We start from the raw sequence: 21,310 nt of genomic DNA, 5'->3' as shown, positions 1-21,310 counted from the left end.
GTGTGTGTGTGTGTGTGTGTGTGTAGGGCACTAGTAGGGCTGGCTCAGAACCTTCCAGATAGTTTGTTGGATGACGTGGTGCCCCTGGTCGCGGAAGCCTTCACCATGGGCATCCAATGCTGCTCAGACGAACCCCTAGAAGACTGCAACAGGGACGTGGTGAGAGACCCCAACCACACCTCCTCATCCCTAACTGACACATGCCAATCACATTGATGTGCCCAGCCCAGCCAGAGGTAGGGGCCAGATGTAACGGTAGGTAGGGGACAGGGATAGAGGGTCGGGAGGGGAGGGGCCAGAGGTGGTAGGTAGGGAGGGGAGGGGCCAGAGTTAGGGGACAGGGAGGAGAGGGGCCAGCACGGCCAGTGGTAGGGAGGGGAGGGGCCAGCACGGCCAGTGGTAGGGGAGGGGAGGGGCCAGCACGGCCAGTGGTAGGGAGGGGAGGGACCATCCCGGCCAGTTGTAGGGAGGGGAGGGGCCAGCCTTGCCGGGGGGGGGGGGGGGGGTCCAGCGGTAGGAGGTTGGGAGGGGAGGGGCCAGCACAGCTAGTGGTAGGGGCTAGAGTAGGGAGGGGAGGGGCCAACCCAGCCAGCAGTAGGTGCCAAAGGTAGGGAGGGGAGGGGCCAGATTAGTTTAACATTTTTGTTTTAACCCTAAATTGGCACACCTGATTTAATTAGTCAAAGGCTCGATGATTAGTTCAAATCAAATCAAGCTTTATTTATACAGCGCATTTCAGACATGGAACGACATGCAATGTGTTTCACAGGGAAAAAACTATTAAAAAACAATGAAAATAAAAGCAGAAAAATTTACTACACAACAAACATAACATTTTTTTAAACTAAAGAATGACAAAAACTGAACGACTAAAAAGCACCATAAGGAAAAGCAGAGCTAAAAAGGTGTGTTTTAAGATCTCTTTTAAATATGTCCACAGTTTTGGCCCCCCTCAGGTTCTCTGGCAGGTTATTCTAGAGGCTGGGGGCATAATAACTAAAGACTGCCTCTCCATGCCTCTTGGTCCCAGGCTGGGGTCATAATAACTAAAGACTGGGGCCATAGTAACTAAAGGCTGGGGCCATAGTAACTAAAGGCTGGGCCCATAGTAACTAAAGGCTGGGGGCATAGTAACTAAAGGCTGGGGGCATAGTAACTAAAGGCTGCCTCTCCATGTCTCGTGGTCCTGGGCTTTGGGATAGTTAAAAGGCCAGAGGACCTGAGGGACCTACTGGGTACATAACTTAAAATCATGTCTGACATGTATTGTGGTGGTAATGTGTGCTCTCCTTCTGGTCTTGGACAGTACCCGTGCTGCAGCCTTCTGTATGTTTTGCAGTTGACTAATGGCTTTCTTGGGTAGACCAGACAGGAACGCATTCCAGCAGTTAAACCTGAATGTCATAAAAGCATGGATGAGTCTCTCTGTAACGGCTGCACCTTGGCAATGTACCTCAGGTGGTAAAAAATATATTTTGGTCACATTCTTAACGTATGATTCAAAATTTAGTTTAGAATCTAAAATAACACCTAGGTTTTTTTACCTGGTGTTTTGTCTTTGTGAATTAAAATGTGCGTCCAGATTCTCTCACTGGGCTTTGGTTCCAACAATTAGTACCTCGGTCTTGTCTTCTAAAAAAAAAATATATGCTTAAGTTGTGATATCACTTCCCTGAGCATGTCTGTGTCATTAGGTCTTGCTTGACTGATACCTAGCCTAATGTTGGTTATCTTATCTCTGAAATATGCAGCAAACTCATCACATTTACATGTGGAGGAAAGTTCACATACAGTGGGGAGAACAAGAATTTGATACACTGCTAATTTGCAGGTTTTCCTACTTACAAAGCATGTAGAGGTCTGTATTTTTTTTAAATCATAGGTACACTTCAACTGTGAGAGACAGAATCTAAAACAAAAATCCAGAAAATCACATTGTATGATTTTTAAGTAATTAATTAGCATTTTATTGCATGACATAAGTATTTGATACATCAGAAAAGCAGAACTTAATATTTGGTACAGAAACCTTTGTTTGCAATTACAAAGATCATACGTTTCCTGTAGTTCTTGACCAGGTTTGCACACACTGCAGCAGGGATTTTGGCCCACTCCTCCATACAGACCTTCTCCAGATCCTTCAGGTTTCGGGGCTGTCGCTGGGCAATACGGACTTTCAGCTCCCTCCAAAGATTTTCTATTGGGTTCAGGTCTGGAGACTGGCTAGGCCACTCCAGGTTGTTGGCCAAGATCTCGCGATACATGGCCCCATCCATCCTCCCCTCAATACGGTGCAGTTGTCCTGTCTCCTTTGCAGAAAAGCATCCCCAAAGAATGATGTTTCCACCTCCATGCTTCACGGTTGGGATGGTGTTCTTGGGGTTGTACTCATACTTCTTCTTCCTCCAAACACGGCGAGTGTAGTTTCGACCAAAAAGCTCTATTTTTGTCTCATCAGACCACATGACCTTCTCCCATTCCTCCTCTGGATCATCCAGATGGTCATTGGCAAACTTCAGACGGGCCTGGACATGCCCTGGCTTGAGCAGGGGGACCTTGCGTGCGCTGCAGGATTTTAATCCATGACGGCCTAGTGTGTTACTAATGGTTTTCTTTGAGACTGTGGTCCCAGCTCTCTTCAGGTCATTGACCAGGTCCTGCAGTGTAGTTCTGGGCTGATCCCTCACCTTCCTCATGATCATTGATGCCCCACGAGGTGAGATCTTGCATGGAGCCCCAGACCAAGGGTGATTGACCGTCATCTTGAACTTTTTCCATTTTCTAATAACTGCGCCAACAGTTGTTGCCTTCTCACCAAGCTGCTTGCCTATTGTCCTGTAGCCCATCCCAGCCTTATGCAGGTCTACAATTTCATCCCTGATGTCCTTACACCCTCTCTGGTCTTGGCCATTGTGGAGAGGTTGGAGTCTGTTTGATTGAGTGTGTGGACAGGTGTCTTTTATACAGGTAACGAGTTCAAACAGGTGCAGTTAATACAGGTAATGAGTGGAGAACAGGACGGCTTCTTAAAGAAAAACTAACAGGTCTGTGAGAGCCGGAATTCTTACTGGTTGGTAGATGATCAAATAATTATGTCATGCAATAAAATGCTAATTAATTACTTAAAAATCATACAGTGTGATTTGCTGGATTTTTTTTAGATTCCGTCTCTCACAGAGATGATAAAAATTACAGACCTCTACATGCTTCGTAAGTAGAAAGCCCCTTGGTAATAACCAGTAGAAAGCCCCTTGGTAATAACCAGGTCCAGTAGAAAGCCCCTTGGTAATAACCAGGTCCAGAGTATGGCCGTGGTTATGGCTGGGCCCAGTAGAAAGCCCCTTGGTAATAACCAGGTCCAGAGTATGGCTGTAGTTATGGCTGGGCCCAGTAGAAAGACCCTTGGTAATAACCAGGTCCAGAGTATGGCCGTTGTTATGGCTGGGCCCAGTAGAAAGCCCCTTGGTAATAACCAGGTCCAGAGTATGGCCGTGGTTATGGGTGGGCCCAGTAGAAAGCCCCTTGGTAATAACCAGGTCCAGAGTATGGCTGTAGTTATGGCTGGGCCCAGTAGAAAGACCCTTGGTAATAACCAGGTCCAGAGTATGGCTGTGGTTATAGGTGGGCCCAGTAGAAAGCCCCTTGGTAATAACCAGGTCCAGTAGAAAGCCCCTTGGTAATAACCAGGTCCAGTAGAAAGCCCCTTGGTAATAACCAGGTCCAGAGTATGGCTGTGGTTATAGGTGGGCCCAGTAGAAAGCCCCTTGGTAATAACCAGGTCCAGAGTATGGCTGTGGTTATGGGTGGGCCCAGTAGAAAGCCCCTTGGTAATAACCAGGTCCAGAGTATGGCTGTGGTTATGGGTGGGCCCTGTAGAAAGCCCCTTGGTAATAACCAGGTCCAGAGTATGGCTGTGGTTATGGGTGGGCCCTGTAGAAAGCCCCTTGGTAATAACCAGGTCCAGAGTATGGCCGTGGTTATGGGTGGGCCCAGTAGAAAGCCCCTTGGTAATAACCAGGTCCAGAGTATGGCTGTGGTTATGGGTGGGCCCAGTAGAAAGCCCCTTGGTAATAACCAGGTCCAGAGTATGGCCGTGGTTATGGGTGGGCCCAGTAGAAAGCCCCTTGGTAATAACCAGGTCCAGAGTATGGCCGTGGTTATGGGTGGGCCCAGTAGAAAGCCCCTTGGTAATAACCAGGTCCAGAGTATGGCTGTGGTTATGGGTGGGCCCAGTAGAAAGCCCCTTGGTAATAACCAGGTCCAGAGTATGGCCGTGGTTATGGGTGGGCCCAGTAGAAAGCCCCTTGGTAATAACCAGGTCCAGTAGAAAGCCCCTTGGTAATGACCAGGTCCAGAGTATGGCTGTGGTTATAGGTGGGCCCAGTAGAAAGCCCCTTGGTAATGACCAGGACCAGAGTATGGCTGTGGTTATGGGTGGGCCCAGTAGAAAGCCCCTTGGTAATAACCAGGTCCAGAGTATGGCTGTGGTTATGGGTGGGCCCAGTAGAAAGCCCCTTGGTAATAACCAGGTCCAGAGTATGGCTGTGGTTATGGGTGGGCCCAGTAGAAAGCCCCTTGGTAATAACCAGGTCCAGAGTATGGCTGTGGTTATGGGTGGGCCCAGTAGAAAGCCCCTTGGTAATAACCAGGTGCAGATTATGGACACGGTTATGGGTGGGCCCAGTAGAAAGCCCCTTGGTAATAACCAGGTCCAGAGTGTGGCTGTGGTTATGGGTGGGCCCAGTAGAAAGCCCCTTGATAATAACCAGGTCCAGAGTATGGCTGTGGTTATGGGTGGGCCCAGTAGAAAGCCCCTTGGTAATAACCAGGTCCAGATTATGGACACGGTTATGGGTGGGCCCAGTAGAAAGCCCCTTGGTAATAACCAGGTCCAGAGTATGGCTGTGGTTATGGGTGGGCCCAGTAGAAAGCCCCTTGGTAATAACCAGGTCCAGAGTATGGCTGTGGTTATAGGTGGGCCCAGTAGAAAGCCCCTTGGTAATAACCAGGTCCAGAGTATGGCTGTGGTTATGGGTGGGCCCAGTAGAAAGCCCCTTGGTAATAACCAGGTCCAGAGTATGGTTGTGGTTATGGGTGGGCCCAGTAGAAAGCCCCTTGGTAATAACCAGGTCCAGATTATGGACACGGTTATGGGTGGGCCCAGTAGAAAGCCCCTTGGTAATAACCAGGTCCAGATTATGGACACGGTTATGGGTGGGCCAAGTAGAAAGCCCCTTGGTAATAACCAGGTCCAGAGTATGGCTGTGGTTATGGGTGGGTCCAGCAGAAAGCCCCTTGGTAATAACCAGGTCCAGAGTATGGCTGCGGTTATAGGTGGGCCCAGTAACATGTTGGATAAAGTCCATAGAGCTCAAAATATTCAGAATTCAATGGCCTTGGAGTCAGTCTCTTTGTCAACATGAATATTAAAATCACCCAACACAATGATTTTATCATAGTTCTCAAGGACAACAGACAATAGTTCAGAGAAACCAGTAAATAAAGTGGGGCAGTGGTTTGGTGACCTATACAGGGTGATGGTCAGCACTGGTGGCTGACATTTAAACAGTATAGCATGATGCTCAAAAGACCCAAAGTCGCCAAACGAAATATCCTTTCAGCTGAGAGCATAGTAAATTGAATCATGTGTGCCAATTTAGGTTTACGACTAAAATGTTGAACGCCTGTGGGGGCGGGAAACCCTGGCTTAAAGGCCCAGTGATGTCAAAAAACGTGATTTTATTTCCCCTGTGTTTTATATATATTTCCACACCAAGAGGTTGGAATAATATTGTGAAATTGTAAAAAAATAAAAAGTATGATAAAGCCCTTTTTAGTTCAAGAGCTGTTTGAAAAGGCTGCCTGAAATTTCATCCTGTTTTGGTGGGATGGAGTTTTGGCCTTCCATGGTGACATCACCAGGCGGTAAATTAGTTATTAGATCAATTAAGAAAGAGAGTTCCAAACCTCTCAGCCAATAACAGCTAGTTTTCAGTTCTCCCCTCCTCACTCAGACCACACCCAGACAGTCCTACCAAAATTCTTAATTTTCTTCTTTTCGCTTAAAAAGCTATTTTTGTTTCTTTTTGACCATTTTAATTGAAAACCATCACAGTAAGGTACTTAATTGTTACCCAGAAATGATCTGATATTCAGATAAAAACATCAGGACCTTTTAAGAAATGAATCCCTCTAGAGTCCTCTTATCTAATCCCTATGGTTTTATTTGAATGTGCCATACAGATACAACAGTACCCTCTGCTGGCTAAAAAGGTATACTACTATGTGTGTGCAGGCCGACCTGTTCCAGAGTGCTGTGTGTTCTTCTGAGACCTTAGTTGAGAAGAGCAATCTGAAGCACTGCTGTGAGAATACTGCCACTGAGAGAACCCACTGCTTCGTGGACCACAAAGCCAAGGTAAAATAGGCCACCCCTCCGAGTCAGGTTCCTCTCTTGGTTTCTTTGGCTTTTTTAAAGTTTTATGTGTGCTTGTTTTTTTTTTAATGGTTTGAATTAATAAACTAAACTTCTAGTGAGTTTTCTACATTTACATTTTAGTCATTGAGCAGATGCTAGGTGAGGTGATTCATCTTAAGATACACTACATGATCAAAAGTATGTGGACACCTGCTAGGAGGAGGTCAGACAGACAGACACAGGTACACTACATTACCAAAAATATGTGGACACCTGCTGGTCCAACATCTCATTCAAAAATCATTAATATGGAGTTGGTCCCCCCTTTTGCTGCTATAACAGCCTCCACTCTTCTGGGAAGGCTTTCCACTAGATGTTGGAACATTGCTTCAGGGACTTGCTTCCATTCAGCCACAAGAGCATTAGTGAGGTCGGGCACTGATGTTGGGCTGATTAGGCCTGGCTCGCAGTCGGCGTTCCAATTCATCCCAAAGGTGTTCGATGGAGTTGAGGTCAGGGCTCTTTGCAGGCCTTTCAAGTTCTTCCACACCAATCTCGACAAACTATTTCTGTATGGACCTCGCTTTGTGCACGGGGGCATTGCCATGCTGAAACAGGAAAGGGCCTTCCCCAAACTGTTGCCACAAAATTGGAAGCACAGAATCATCTAGAATGTCACTGTATGTGGTAGCGTTAAGAGGAGCCTAGCCCGAACCATGAAAAATAGCCCCAGACCATTATTCCTCCTCCACCAAACTTTACAGTTATCACTATGCATTGGGGCAGGTAGTGTTCTCCTGGCATCTGCCAACCTCCGATTAGTCCGTCGGACTGCAGGTTGGTGAAGGATGATTCATCACTCCAGAGAATGCGTTTCCACTGCTCCAGAGTCCAATGGCTGCGAGCTTTACACCACTCCAGCTGACGCTTGGCATTGCGCAAGGTGATCTTAGGCTTGTGTGCGACTGCTCGGCCATGGAAACCCATTTCCTGAAGCTCTCAACGAACATTTCTTATGCAGAAGTTGCTTTCAGAGGCAGTTTGGAACTCGGTAGTGAGTGTTGCAGATGATTTTTACATGCTTCAGCACTCGGTGGTCCCGTTATGTTGCCTACCACTTTACGGTTGAGCCGTTGTTGCTCCTAGACGTCTCCACTTCACATTAACAGCACTTACAGTTGACAGGGGCAGCTCTAGCAGGGCAGAAATGTAAAGAACTGACTTGTTGGAAAGGTGGCATGCTATGACATTGCCACGTTGAAAGTCACTGAGTTCTTCAGTAAGGCCATTCTACTGCCAATGTTTGTCTATGGAGATTGCATGGCTGTGTGCTCGATTTTATACACCTGTCAGCAACGGGTGTGGCTGAAATAGCTGAATGCACTCATTTTATATATATATATATAGTGTAGCTAGGTGAGACAGCAACACACTTTTCCCAGCTACTGTGCCTCTTTGAGGTCTAGGCCGGGATACTGTAAAAGCAGTGTCAACTGCTGAAGTAAAAAGAGCTTTATGGATGCATTTGAGTAATGTGTTGGTTGATTGATTAATTGTAGATTCCCCGGGACCTGTCCCTCACATCCGAGTCGCCAGCTGCAGACCAGTGTGAAGACTTTAAGAAGGACCGCAAGGCTTTCGTGGAGAGGTAAGTGGGATCCACTCAACTCATGTGGTTGTGACCGACGCTGAGTTTGAACCTTGGATAGGTCTCCTCCAGGCAGCTAAAATACCGTGTTAGGGACGCTGAGACAAGGTGTTGTGTTGCAGCTTCATCTTCAGGTTCTCCAAGCGTAACACCATGCTACCTCCTCATGTGATCCTGGCTGTCACTAAGAGTTACGGAGAGGTTCTGGCTACCTGCTGTGGGAAGAGTGAAGCCGAGGCCCAGACCTGCTTCAACACCAAGGTCAGGAAGTGTCCCAAATGGCACCCTTTTCCCTATATAGTGCACTACTTTTGACCAGGGACCTATCAGGGAATAGTTTGCCATTTTGGATGCGGTTTCGTGTCTGTTTAGCAGACACTCTTATCCAGAGCACTTAGGACATCGACAGATTTATCACTTGGTCGGCACTGGGATTCGAAACCAGCAACCTTTTGGTTACTAGCCCAATGCACTTAACTGCTAGGCTACCTGTCACTCCCATTCTCAATTTAATTCAACCACCTTTATTGGCATGGAAAGTAAAGCACCTACATAGAGCCAAAGAGAACACTCTCTCTCTCTGTCTCTGTCTCTCTCTCTCTCTCTCTCTCTCTCTCTCTCTGTCTCTCTCTCTCTCTCTCTCTCTCTCTGTCTCTCTCTCTCTCTGTCTCTCTCTCTCTCTCTGTCTCTCTGCTCTCTCTCTCTCTCTCTCTCTCTCTCTCTGTCTCTCTCTCTCTGTCTCTCTGTCTCTGTCTCTGTCTCTGTCTCTCTCTCTCTGTCTCTCTCTCTCTCTCTGTCTCTCTCTCTCTGTCTCTCTGTCTCTGTCTCTGTCTCTCTCTCTGTCTCTGTCTCTCTCTCTGTCTCTGTCTCTGTCTCTGTCTCTCTCTCTGTCTCTGTCTCTCTCTCTCTCTCTCTCTCTCTGTCTCTCTCTCTCTGTCTCTGTCTCTGTCTCTGTCTCTGTCTCTGTCTCTCTCTCTGTCTCTGTCTCTGTCTCTGTCTCTGTCTATGTCTCTCTCTCTCTGTCTCTGTCTCTCTCTCTCTCTCTCTGTCTCTCTCTCTCTCTCTCTCTCTCTCTCTTTTTCAGAAACTTACGTTCGAACACTTCGTCAGGAACCGTGTCAATGAACTGAAGGCCCTGTGCATTGTCCACAACAAATATGGAGACCGCATTTTCAAGGCCAAGTAAGATATGACAATCTAAAAATCTATGGTCCTAATTGCCTAAGAGCTAGGAGAGCCTTCCCCTGGGCCAGTCTTATTGGTTGACGCGTGTGTCTGTCTGTTCTAACAGGAAGATGATCCAGTACAGTCAGAAGATGCCTCAGGCCTCGTTCCAAGAGATGAGAGGCATTGTAGACAAGATCGTAGCGACTACTGCCCCCTGCTGCAGCGGAGACATGATCACATGCATGAAGCAGAGAGTAAGTTATCTCTCCATTCCTCTTTCATTTCCTCCTCTCTCTTCCCACACTCACACTTTCATTTCCTCCTCTCTCTTCCCACACTCACACTTTCATTTCTTCTCTCTCTTTACATATGTCATTCTCTCTCATCCCTTCTCATCTGATAGTGTGTGTGTGTCCGTTTCCTTATCTGATAGTGTGTGTGCGTGTGTGTGTCCGTCTCCTTATCTGATAGTGTGTGTGTGTGTCAGTTTCTCCTTATCTGATAGTGTGTGTGTGTTTGTGCGTCCGTTTCTCCTAACAGAAGGTGCTGGTAGACGAGGTGTGTGGTGACCGTAGTGTGTTGTCTCGCAATGGCGGGTCTGATAGCGTGTGTGTGTGTGTGTGTGTGTGTGTGTGTGTGTGTGTGTGTGTGTGTGTCCGTTTCTCCTAACAGAAGGTGCTGGTAGACGAGGTGTGTGGTGACCGTAGTGTGTTGTCTCGCAATGGCGGGTCTGATAGCGTGTGTGTGTGTGTGTGTGTCCGTTTCTCCTAACAGAAGGTGCTGGTAGACGAGGTGTGTGGTGTGTGTGTGTGTGTGTCCGTTTCTCCTAACAGAAGGTGCTGGTAGACGAGGTGTGTGGTGACCGTAGTGTGTTGTCTCGCAATGGCGGGTCTGATAGTGTGTGTGTGTGTGTGTGTGTGTGTGTGTGTGTGTGTGTGTGTGTGTGTGTCCGTTTCTCCTAACAGAAGGTGCTGGTAGACGAGGTGTGTGGTGACCGTAGTGTGTTGTCTCGCAATGGCGGGTCTGATAGCGTGTGTGTGTGTGTGTCCGTTTCTCCTAACAGAAGGTGTTGGTAGACGAGGTGTGTGGTGACCGTAGTGTGTTGTCTCGCATGGCGAGTCTGAAAGCGTGCTGTAAGGAACATGCCATAGACAGGGGCTCCTGTGTTGAGGCCATGAAGCCAGACACTAAGCCAGACAGTCTGTCCGAGCACTACGACCTGCACGCTGACATAGCTGCTGTCTGCCACACCTTCACCAAGACCCCTGATGTAGCCCTGGGGAAGTACGGAATGTCTCACACACACACACACACACAAATATGGAAAAGCCGCTATATACACAATTCTGACTGTATAAGGTGCAGCTATCGGCTGACTGACTGTGTATGGTCTGTCCTGATTGGCTGTCTAACTGATCTTCTGTGTATGGGTTGTCCTGATTGGCTGTGTAACTGAGCTTCTGTGTATGGGCTGTCCTGATTGGCTGTGTAACTGAGCTTCTGTGTATGGGCTGTCCTGATTGGCTGTCTAACTGAGCTTCTGTGTATGGGCTGTCCTGATTGGCTGTCTAACTGAGCTTCTGTGTATTTTCTGTCCTGATTGGCTGTCTAACTGAGCTTCTGTGTATGGGCTGTCCTGATTGGCTGTGTAACTGATCTTCTGTGTATGGTCTGTCCTGATTGGCTGTGTAACTGAGCTTCTGTGTATGGGCTGTCCTGATTGGCTGTCTAACTGAGCTTCTGTGTATGGGCTGTCCTGATTGGCTGTGTAACTGAGCTTCTGTGTATGGGCTGTCCTGATTGGCTGTGTAACTGAGCTTCTGTGTATGGGCTGTCCTGATTGGCTGTCTAACTGAGCTTCTGTGTATGGGCTGTCCTGATTGGCTGTCTAACTGAGCTTCTGTGTATGGTCTGTCCTGATTGGCTGTCTACCTGAGCTTCTGTGTATGGGCTGTCCTGATTGGCTGTGTAACTGATCCTCTGTGTATGGTCTGTCCTGATTGGCTGTGTAACTGAGCTTCTGTGTATGGGCTGTCCTGATTGGCTGTCTAACTGAGCTTCTGTGTATGGGCTGTCCTGATTGGCTGTGTAACTGAGCTTCTGTGTATGGGCTGTCCTGATTGGCTGTGTAACTGAGCTTCTGTGTATGGTCTGTCCTGATTGGCTGTCTAACTGAGCTTCTGTGTATGGGCTGTCCTGATTGGCTGTGTAACTGATCTTCTGTGTATGGGCTGTCCTGATTGGCTGTCTAACTGAGCTTCTGTGTATGGGCTGTCCTAATTGGCTGTCTAACTGAGCTTCTGTGTATGGTCTGTCCTGATTGACTGTGTAACTGATCTTCTGTGTATGGGCTGTCCTAATTGGCAGGTTGATCTATGAGCTGTCAGTGCGCCACCCTGAGTCGTCTCAGCAGGTGATTCTGAGGTTCTCCAAGGAGGCTGAGCAGGCCTTCCTCCAGTGCTGTGACAAGGAGGACCACGCAGAGTGTGTCAGAACGGCTGTACGTATTACACACACATGGATGCACGCACAGTCGCACGCACACACACATAACACACACACATAACACACACACATAACACACACATATTACCGCAGAGATTCTTTGAACCATTGCACTATTTTTGTGTGATGCTGATTCATGACATCTCATAAATACGAGCATATGACTGGGAAGAACCCCCTCCAACTCATATTACTAGTAGGAAGAACCCCCTCCAACTCATATTACTAGTAGGAAGAACCCCCTCCAACTCATATTACTAGTAGGAAGAACCCCCTCCAACTCATATTACTAGTAGGAAGAACCCCCTCCAACTCATAGTACTAGTAGGAAGAACCCCCACCAACTCATATTACTAGTAGGAAGAACCCCCACCAACTCATATTACTAGTAGGAAGAACCCCCTCCAACTCATATTACTAGTAGGAAGAACCCCCTCCAACTCATATTACTAGTAGGAAGAACCCCCTCCAACTCATATTACTAGTAGGAAGAACCCCCTCCAACTCATATTACTAGTAGGAAGAACCCCCTCCAACTCATATTACTAGTAGGAAGAACCCCCTCCAACTCATATTACTAGTAGGAAGAACCCCCTCCAACTCATATTACTAGTAGGAAGAACCCCCTCTAACTCATATTACTAGTAGGAAGAACCCCTCCAACTCATATTACTATTAGGAAGAACCCCCGTGAACCCCCTCCAACTCATATTACTAGTAGGAAGAACCCCCTCCAACTCATATTACTAGTAGGAAGAACCCCCGTGAACCCCTCCAACTGAAATTACTAGTAGGAAGAACCCCCTCCAACTCATATTACTAGTAGGAAGAACCCTCTCCAACTCATATTACTAGTAGGAAGAACCCCCTCCAACTCATATTACTAGTAGGAAGAACCCCCTCCAACTCATATTACTATTAGGAAGAACCCCCGTGAACCCCCTCCAACTCATATTACTAATAGGAAGAACCCCCTCCAACTCATATTACTAGTAGGAAGAACCCCCTCCAACTCATATTACTAGTAGGAAGAACCCCTCCAACTCATATTACTAGTAGGAAGAACCCCCTTGAACCCCCTCCAATTCATATTACTAGTAGGAAGAACCCCCTCCAACTCATATTACTAGTAGGAAGAACCCCCTCCAACTCATATTACTAGTAGGAAGAACCCCCTTGAACCCCCTCCAATTCATATTACTAGTAGGAAGAACCCCCTCCAACTCATATTACTAGTAGGAAGAACCCCCTCCAACTCATATTACTAGTAGGAAGAACCCCCTCCAACTCATATTACTAGTAGGAAGAACCCCCTCCAACTCATATTACTAGTAGGAAGAACCCCCTCCAACTCATATTACTAGTAGGAAGAACCCCCTCCAACTCATAGTACTAGTAGGAAGAACCCCCACCAACTCATATTACTAGTAGGAAGAACCCCCACCAACTCATATTACTAGTAGGAAGAACCCCCTCCAACTCATATTACTAGTAGGAAGAACCCCCTTGAACCCCCTCCAATTCATATTACTAGTAGGAAGAACCCCCTCCAACTCATATTACTAGTAGGAAGAACCCCCTCCAACTCATATTACTAGTAGGAAGAACCCCCTCCAACTCATATTACTATTAGGAAGAACCCCCGTGAACCCCCTCCAACTCATATTACTAGTAGGAAGAACCCCCTCCAACTCATATTACTAGTAGGAAGAACCCCCGTGAACCCCCTCCAACTGAAATTACTAGTAGGAAGAACCCCCTCCAACTCATATTACTAGTAGGAAGAACCCCCTCCAACTCATATTACTAGTAGGAAGAACCCCCTCCAACTCATATTACTAGTAGGAAGAACCCCCTCCAACTCATATTACTATTAGGAAGAACCCCCGTGAACCCCCTCCAACTCATATTACTAATAGGAAGAACCCCCTCCAACTCATATTACTAGTAGGAAGAACCCCCTCCAACTCATATTACTAGTAGGAAGAACCCCCACCAACTCATATTACTAGTAGGAAGAACCCCCGTGAACCCCCTCCAACTCATATTACTAGTAGGAAGAACCCCCTCCAACTCGTTTACTAGTAGGAAGAACCCCCTCCAACTCATATTACTAGTAGGAAGAACCCCCTCCAACTCATATTACTAGTAGGAAGAACCCCCTTGAACCCCCTCCAATTCATATTACTAGTAGGAAGAACCCCCTCCAACTCATATTACTAGTAGGAAGAACCCCCTCCAACTCATATTACTAGTAGGAAGAACCCCCTTGAACCCCCTCCAATTCATATTACTAGTAGGAAGAACCCCCTCCAACTCATATTACTAGTAGGAAGAACCCCCTCCAACTCATATTACTAGTAGGAAGAACCCCCTCCAACTCATATTACTAGTAGGAAGAACCCCCCTCCAACTCATATTACTAGTAGGAAGAACCCCCTCCAACTCATATTACTAGTAGGAAGAACCCCCTCCAACTCATGTTACTATTAGGAAGAACCCCCTCCAACTCATATTACTATTAGGAAGAACCCCCTCCAACTCATATTACTATTAGGAAGAACCCCCTCCAACTCATATTACTAGTAGGAAGAACCCCCTCCAACTCATATTACTAGTAGGAAGAACCCCCTCCAACTCATATTACTAGTAGGAAGAACCCCCTCCAACTCATATTACTAGTAGGAAGAACCTCCTCCAACTCATATTACTAGTAGGAAGAACCCCCTCCAACTCATATTACTAGTAGGAATAACCCCCTCCAACTCATATTACTAGTAGGAAGAACCACCTCCAACTCATATTACTAGTAGGAAGAACCAATTCATATTACTAGTAGGAAGAACCCCCTCCAACTCATATTACTAGTAGGAAGAACCCCCTCCAACTCATATTACTAGTAGGAAGAACCCCCTCCAACTCATATTACTAGTAGGAAGAACCCCCGTGGACCCCCTCCAACTCGTATTACTAGTAGGAAGAACCCCCGTGGACCCCCTCCAACTCGTATTACTAGTAGGAAGAACCCCTGTGGACCCCCTCCAACTCGTATTACTAGTAGGAAGAACCCCCGTGAACCCCCTCCAACTCGTATTACTAGTAGGAAGAACCCACGTGGACCCCCTCCAACTCGTATTACTAGTAGGAAGAACCCCCGTGGACCCCCTCCAACTCGTATTACTAGTAGGAAGAACCCCCGTGGACCCCCTCCAACTCGTATTACTAGTAGGAAGAACCCACGTGGACCCCCTCCAACTCGTATTACTAGTAGGAAGAACCCCCGTGGACCCCCTCCAACTCGTATTACTAGTAGGAAGAACCCACGTGGACCCCCTCCAACTCGTATTACTAGTAGGAAGAACCCACGTGGACCCCCTCCAACTCGTATTACTAGTAGGAAGAACCCCCGTGGACCCCCTCCAACTCGTATACTAGTAGGAAGCCCGTCTGTCATCGCTGAGCTCCGCCTGTTCCCACATGTTGACCTCTGACACTACTAAGGAAATGACCCTGATATAACAGCATCTATTTACGATTGTTGAACACTTTAATTTGTTTTTACGAGCATGATAGCATGTTTGCCATTAGCCAATCGGTGTTCTCAACGAGTTCAATGCACTGGTTGCGTAGTTTAAGTAGTTATTTTTAGTTTTCCACTTGTCTTATTGTGATTTGATATTGTTTTATGTGATATTCCACATGGATGCAGCAACTCTAAATTTCAACTAAGTTTATTTTGTCATGTCTTATCTTCTCAGAGGAGCTAGCTACACTATCTATCAGTTTGTGATGATGAGTAACCTTCCCTAAGACCCGAATACTTGAATTAGCACCCCCCCTAAGCTAATGGTTCTAGATCATCTAGTCTTTAACTCAGCATGCTAACACTGTAATGGTTCTATGCTTTAACTCAGCAGGCTAACACTGTTATGGTTCTAGGCTTTAACTCAGCAGGCTAACACTGTTATGGTTCTAGGCTTTAACTCAGCAGGCTAACACTGTTATGGTTCTAGGCTTTAACTCAGCAGGCTAACACTGTTATGGTTCTAGGCTTTAACTCAGCAGGCTAACACTGTTATGGTTCTAGGCTTTAACTCAGCAGGTGTTAGAGTTGCGTAAATTCAAATCTGGTATCAGGATAAATATGACAATGAGTCACCGATTGTATACTATGTATTTTTTATTAGCTAATCAATAAGTGGTAAATGCAATTTTCGTATATACGGGCTCTCTGTCCCACCTCGCAGGGAAAAAACAGAGAACTGACAAGATGTATGTAAACAGTATTCTTTATACTGTGATAGACAGTTCCAACCCACCTGTTGGCCTATCACAGTAGAGACTGGGCGTGGTTTAAACTTGCTCAGCCTATTGCAGGCGCTCAGGCGGGTCCCCGCCTCTTGGCTCTTCTGTTGATAGATGTAAGTGTTGCTGTGAAGAACATCCAGGCTCTCATGCTCCATACCGTTATCTCGCACCTGGCTATCTAACAAAAGACCGCTTGTTCTGCAACCCCACGCTCTGAATGTGCCCTGTCTTCTGTATTTTTCCATCATGAGAAAGTCCCCTGGCCCTGACACTTTTAACAATGTTTCAAGTCAGCTATGTTGCATAACACATACATACATCCACACAAGCCAACAGCAGATAATATTCAATCATATATATGGTAATGGGCTATAGTGCATAACACAGAAACCTCATACAGGCTAACACTGTTATGGTTTTTTGCTTTAACTCAGCAGACTAACACTGTCATGGTTCTAGTCTTTAACTCAGCAGACTAACACTGTTATGGTTCTAGGCTTTAACTCAGCAGACTAACACTGTCATGGTTCGAGGCTTTAACTCAGCAGACTAACACTGTTATGGTTCGAGGCTTTAACTCAGCAGACTAACACTGTTATGGTTCTAGTCTTTAACTCAGCAGACTAACACTGTCATGGTTCTAGTCTTTAACTCAGCAGACTAACACTGTCATGGTTCGAGGCTTTAACTCAGCAGACTAACACTGTTATGGTTCTAGGCTTTAACTCAGCAGACTAACACTGTTATGGTTCTAGTCTTTAACTCAGCAGACTAACACTGTCATGGTTCTAGTCTTTAACTCAGCAGACTAACACTGTTATGGTTCTAGGCTTTAACTCAGCAGGCTAACACTGTTATGGTTCTAGGCTTTAACTCAGCAGGCTAACACTGTTGTTCCCATGCAGCTGGCCGACAGTAACATAGACAAGATGATCGCTGATGAGATTGAATACTACAAGAACATGTGTGCTGCAGAGGCTGCCCTGGGAGATTACAACTTTGAGAAGAGGTGAGGGGTCATGCTCTCACACAGAGGTCAAAGGTCATGAAAGGTCAAAGTAGATATCCTTCATGTGGTATGCGATCATTAACGTCACATTTAGTCCTGACGGATGCTATTGGTAAATTGATCATTATTTTTAACGTCTTATTTATAATGTATGAATGGTTAATTCGTATTTAATACACGGCTATTTCATGGTTCATTAACATGAACTTATCCTTCTGCTCCTCCTCCTCTTCCTGCTCCTCCTCTTTCGCCTCTTCTTCCTCCTAATACTGCTCCTCTTCCTGCTCCTTCTCTTCCTACTCCTCCTCCTCCTGCTGCTCCTCCTCCTGCACCTCCTCTTCCTCCTCCTCCTCTTCTTCCTCCTCCTCCACCTCCTCCTCATCCTCCTCATCTTCCTCCTGCTCCTCCTTTTCCTCCTCCTTCTCCTCCTCCTCCTCCTGCTCCTCCTCTTCTTCCTCCTCCTCCTCCTCCTCATCTTCCTCCTGCTCCTCCTCCTCCCTGCTCCTCCTCCTGCTCCTCCTCTTCCTGCTGCTCCTCCTCCTGCACCTCCTCTTCCTGCTCCTCCTCCTCCTGCACCTCCTCTTCCTGCTCCTCCTCATCTTCCTCCTGCTCCTCCTTTTCCTCCTCCTTCTCCTCTTCCTCCTCCTCCTCCTCCCCTGCTCCTCCTTTTCCTCCTCCTCCTCCTCCTCCTCCTCCTCCTCCTCCTCCTCCTCCTCCTCCTCCTCCTCCTCATCTTCCTCCTGCTCCTCCTCCTCCCTGCTCCTCCTCTTCCTGCTGCTCCTCCTCCTGCACCTCCTCTACCTGCTCCTCCTCCTCCTGCACCTCCTCTTCCTGCCTCCTCCTCATCTTCCTCCTGCTCCTCCTTTTCCTCCTCCTTCTCCTCTTCCTCCCCCTCCTCCTCCTCCCCCCTCCTCCCCTCCTCCTCCTCCTCCCCCTCCTCCTCCTCCTCCTCCCCTCCTCCTCCTCCTCCTCCTCCTCCCCCTCCTCCTCCCCTCCTCCTCCTCCTACTCCTCCCCTCCTCCTCCCCTCCTCCTCCTCCTCCTCCTCCCCTCCTCCTCCTCCTCCCCTCCTCCTCCTCCTCCTCCTCCCCTCCTCTACCTCCTCCCCCTCCCCCTCCTCCTCCCCCTCCCCCTCCTCCCCTCCTCCTCCTCCTCCTCCTCCCTCCCCCTCCTCCTCCTCCTCCTCCTCCCCCTCCCCCTCCTCCTCCTCCTCCTCCCCTCCTCCTCCTCCCCTCCTCCTCCCCTCCTCCTCCTCCTCCTCCCCTCCTCCTCCTCCTCCTCCTCCCCTCCTCTTCCTCCTCCTCCTCTTCCTCCTCCCCTCCTCCTCCCCTCCTCCTCCTCCTCCCCCTCCCCCTCCTCCTCCTCCCCCTCCCCCTCCTCCTCCTCCTCCTCTCCTCCTCCTCCTCTAGTATGATGGTGTACTACACCAGGATAATGCCTCAGGCCTCCTTCATCCAGCTTCACATGGTGTCTGAGACTGTGGCTGATGTTTTCCATGACTGCTGCAAGGACCAGCCAGGCCACTTAGTCTTGCCCTGCGCAGAGGAGAAGGTCTGACACACACACACACAATGTACACAAGCACATACAAAAACAGAGGTATGATACTCACACATACACAGGCATGCATATATCGCTGAGTCTACATTTTAAATAGAGGTTCAATTAAAAAAATAAAAAGCTCTCCCTTCCTTTGTCCTCTTTCCAAGTCGACCAACGTGCTCGACACCACGTGTAACGACGACGACTACTCCAGCATTAACCCCCGCATCGCCCGCTGTTGCAACCAGTCCTACTCTATGAGGAGACCCTGTATCCTGGCCATCCAGCCTGACACAGAGTTCACGCCTCCGAAGCTGGATGCCAACGACTTCAACATGGGCCCCGAGCTCTGCACCAAGAACAGCAAGGACCTCCTGCTGTCTGGGAAGAAGTGAGTGAGATATGCTAAGAACGTACTGTGAATTAACACGTGGGCACCAATTCACACCTACATATACTCTTAACTCGTTAGGTTTACAAACTTCTGTTTACGTGTGTGTGTGTGTGTGTGTGTGTGTGTGTCCTCAGGTTGCTGTATAATGTGGTCAGACATAAGACCAACATCACCGAGGATCATCTGAAGACCCTCTCTGCTAACTACAGCATCACGAGGGAGAAGTGCTGCGCCGCTGAGGACAAAGAAGCATGCTTCACTGACGAGGTAACCGACACCACTACGTACTGAGGAAATGTTTCATCATTTATCTTTTACATCTGTGTCGGCAAATTGCCTGGTGAAAGGGGTGCTTAGGACGAAGACAATTTGTAGAAATGAAGTAAGACCGAATTGAGATTGTGTGTGCTGTCGTTTCCTTTCACTTTGAAAGTGGGGAATAGCCTATTATGTAGATTTAAGGCAACACAAATGTAATAACTGATGTCATGTTTTGTTTTCTCCGACAGGCTGCCAAGCTGCTAGCTGAGAGTGTAGAGCTGGTCAAGGTTTAAGATATTATTTTCATTGTATTCATTTCACAAGAGGAACTGGTGTTTTTTTTTTTTTAATTGCTAAAGTTCAGTTTGTGTCTACAATATCTACCTCCATACCAACACCATAGTGACCTCACCTCATCCTTCCATCCATATAATGTCTGTGATCCACTAAGCCTGTTCATCTGTGATCTGTGATAAACTCATTAACCTGTGATCTTTGATTGACTCATTAACCTGTGATCTTTGATTGACTCATTAACCTGTCGATCTGTGATCGACTCATTAACCTGTCGATCTGTGATCAACTCATTAACCTGTCGATCTGTGATCAACTCATTAACCTGTCGATCTGTGATCAACTCATTAACCTGTCGATCTGTGATCGACTCATTAACCTGTCGATCTGTGATCAACTCATTAACCTGTCGATCTGTGATCAACTCATTAACCTGTCGATCTGTGATCGACTCATTAACCTGTCGATCTGTGATCAACTCATTAACCTGTTGATCTGTGATCGACTCATTAACCTGTCGATCTGTGATCAACTCATTAACCTGTCGATCTGTGATCGACTCATTAACCTGTCGATCTGTGGTTACTCACAAGCACTGGTTTATTTCTGACAGACAATGACTCAAATAAATGCATTGATTGCTGTTGTTTTATTTTTATTTTGGTCGGATTCTCAAGACATTCATACCTGTCAATGCTTTGTGGTCATATTAAATCTCACGTTTAACCAATGACTTATGATTGTTTAGAAATGATTCATAATTTGTCTGTAAATGTTTAATTGACAGTTGATGAACATAGTATAAGACCTTTATGAGGGTAATGTTATTATACAGAGTTACTCATATGTTTAGAAGGGGTAGCTGACATGGCGGCTGGAGGATCGGGCGAGTGGGTGTGTCAAAAGTAAAGGAGTGGGTGTGTCAAAAGTAAAGGAGTGGGCGTGTGGAAAGGAGTGGGTGTGTCAAAAGTAAAGGAGTGGGCATGTGGAAAGGAGTGGGTGTGTCAAAAGTAAAGGAGTGGGCGTGTGGAAAGGAGTGGGTGTGTCAAAAGTAAAGGAGTGGGCGTGTGGAAAGGAGTGGGTGTGTCAAAAGTAAAGGAGTGGGTGTGTGGAAAGGAGTGGGTGTGTCAAAAGTAAAGGAGTGGGCGTGTGGAAAGGAGTGGGTGTGTCAAAAGTAAAGGAGTGGGTGTGTGGAAAGGAGTGGGTGTGTCAAAAGTAAAGGAGTGGGTGTGTCAAAAGTAAAGGAGTGGGCGTGTGGAAAGGAGTGGGTGTGTCAAAAGTAAAGGAGTGGGCGTGTGGAAAGGAGTGGGTGTGTCAAAAGTAAAGGAGTGGGTGTGTCAAAAGTAAAGTAGCGGGCGTGTGGAAAGGAGTGGGTGTGTCAAAAGTAAAGTAGTGGGCGTGTGGAAAGGAGTGAGTTTTGTCGAAGTCCCCACCGACTGTATTTACGTGTACAACGCACGTTACCTTCCTTACAAGTAAAAAGAAAACCGGCATATGCTAGCTGGTTGAGTCTTTAGTGAACTAGCCAGCTACTTTTTCACGTGGTGACATGCTAGCTAGCGTTAGCCCACCACGGAAGGAATATTTAGCTACCGTAAGTTAGCTACATTAGCTAAAGTTGGCTAGCTAGCTCACAAAGGACTTGTGGGCTTAATGTCCCCCCCCCCCACAAAACACAAACTGTTTTGTTCCTCTGTTGTAAATGACTATTCAAATGACCTATGAAGTCAGTTATACATGTCAGCAAAGATGGACATTAAGCTAG

The 21,310-nt window shown here is 47.2% G+C and overlaps 1 protein-coding gene across 1 annotated transcript in view; it reads left to right on the top strand.

Moving 5' to 3' along the window:
- LOC109885554 (serum albumin 2) overlaps nt 1-20,278 on the top strand; it is a 23,442-nt gene extending 3,164 nt beyond the window's left edge. Inside the window, exons 2-14 of the mRNA XM_031829599.1 lie at nt 27-159; nt 6,296-6,418; nt 7,978-8,066; nt 8,189-8,327; nt 9,151-9,248; nt 9,358-9,487; nt 10,297-10,517; nt 11,601-11,733; nt 16,952-17,055; nt 18,464-18,605; nt 18,764-18,987; nt 19,125-19,257; nt 19,500-20,278. Of these exons, the coding sequence (XP_031685459.1) occupies nt 27-159; nt 6,296-6,418; nt 7,978-8,066; nt 8,189-8,327; nt 9,151-9,248; nt 9,358-9,487; nt 10,297-10,517; nt 11,601-11,733; nt 16,952-17,055; nt 18,464-18,605; nt 18,764-18,987; nt 19,125-19,257; nt 19,500-19,544 (1,714 nt within the window). The 3' untranslated portion in view covers nt 19,545-20,278. The remainder of the gene's footprint in view (nt 1-26; nt 160-6,295; nt 6,419-7,977; nt 8,067-8,188; nt 8,328-9,150; nt 9,249-9,357; nt 9,488-10,296; nt 10,518-11,600; nt 11,734-16,951; nt 17,056-18,463; nt 18,606-18,763; nt 18,988-19,124; nt 19,258-19,499) is intronic.
- The last annotated feature ends 1,032 nt before the right edge of the window (nt 20,279-21,310 follow it).

The sequence above is a fragment of the Oncorhynchus kisutch genome, linkage group LG8 (genome assembly GCF_002021735.2).
Source record: "Oncorhynchus kisutch isolate 150728-3 linkage group LG8, Okis_V2, whole genome shotgun sequence".
NCBI classification, from domain to species: Eukaryota; Metazoa; Chordata; class Actinopteri; order Salmoniformes; family Salmonidae; genus Oncorhynchus; species Oncorhynchus kisutch.
The sequence above is the reverse complement of the archived record's forward strand: the minus strand, read 5'-3'. Positions and strand labels throughout refer to the sequence as shown.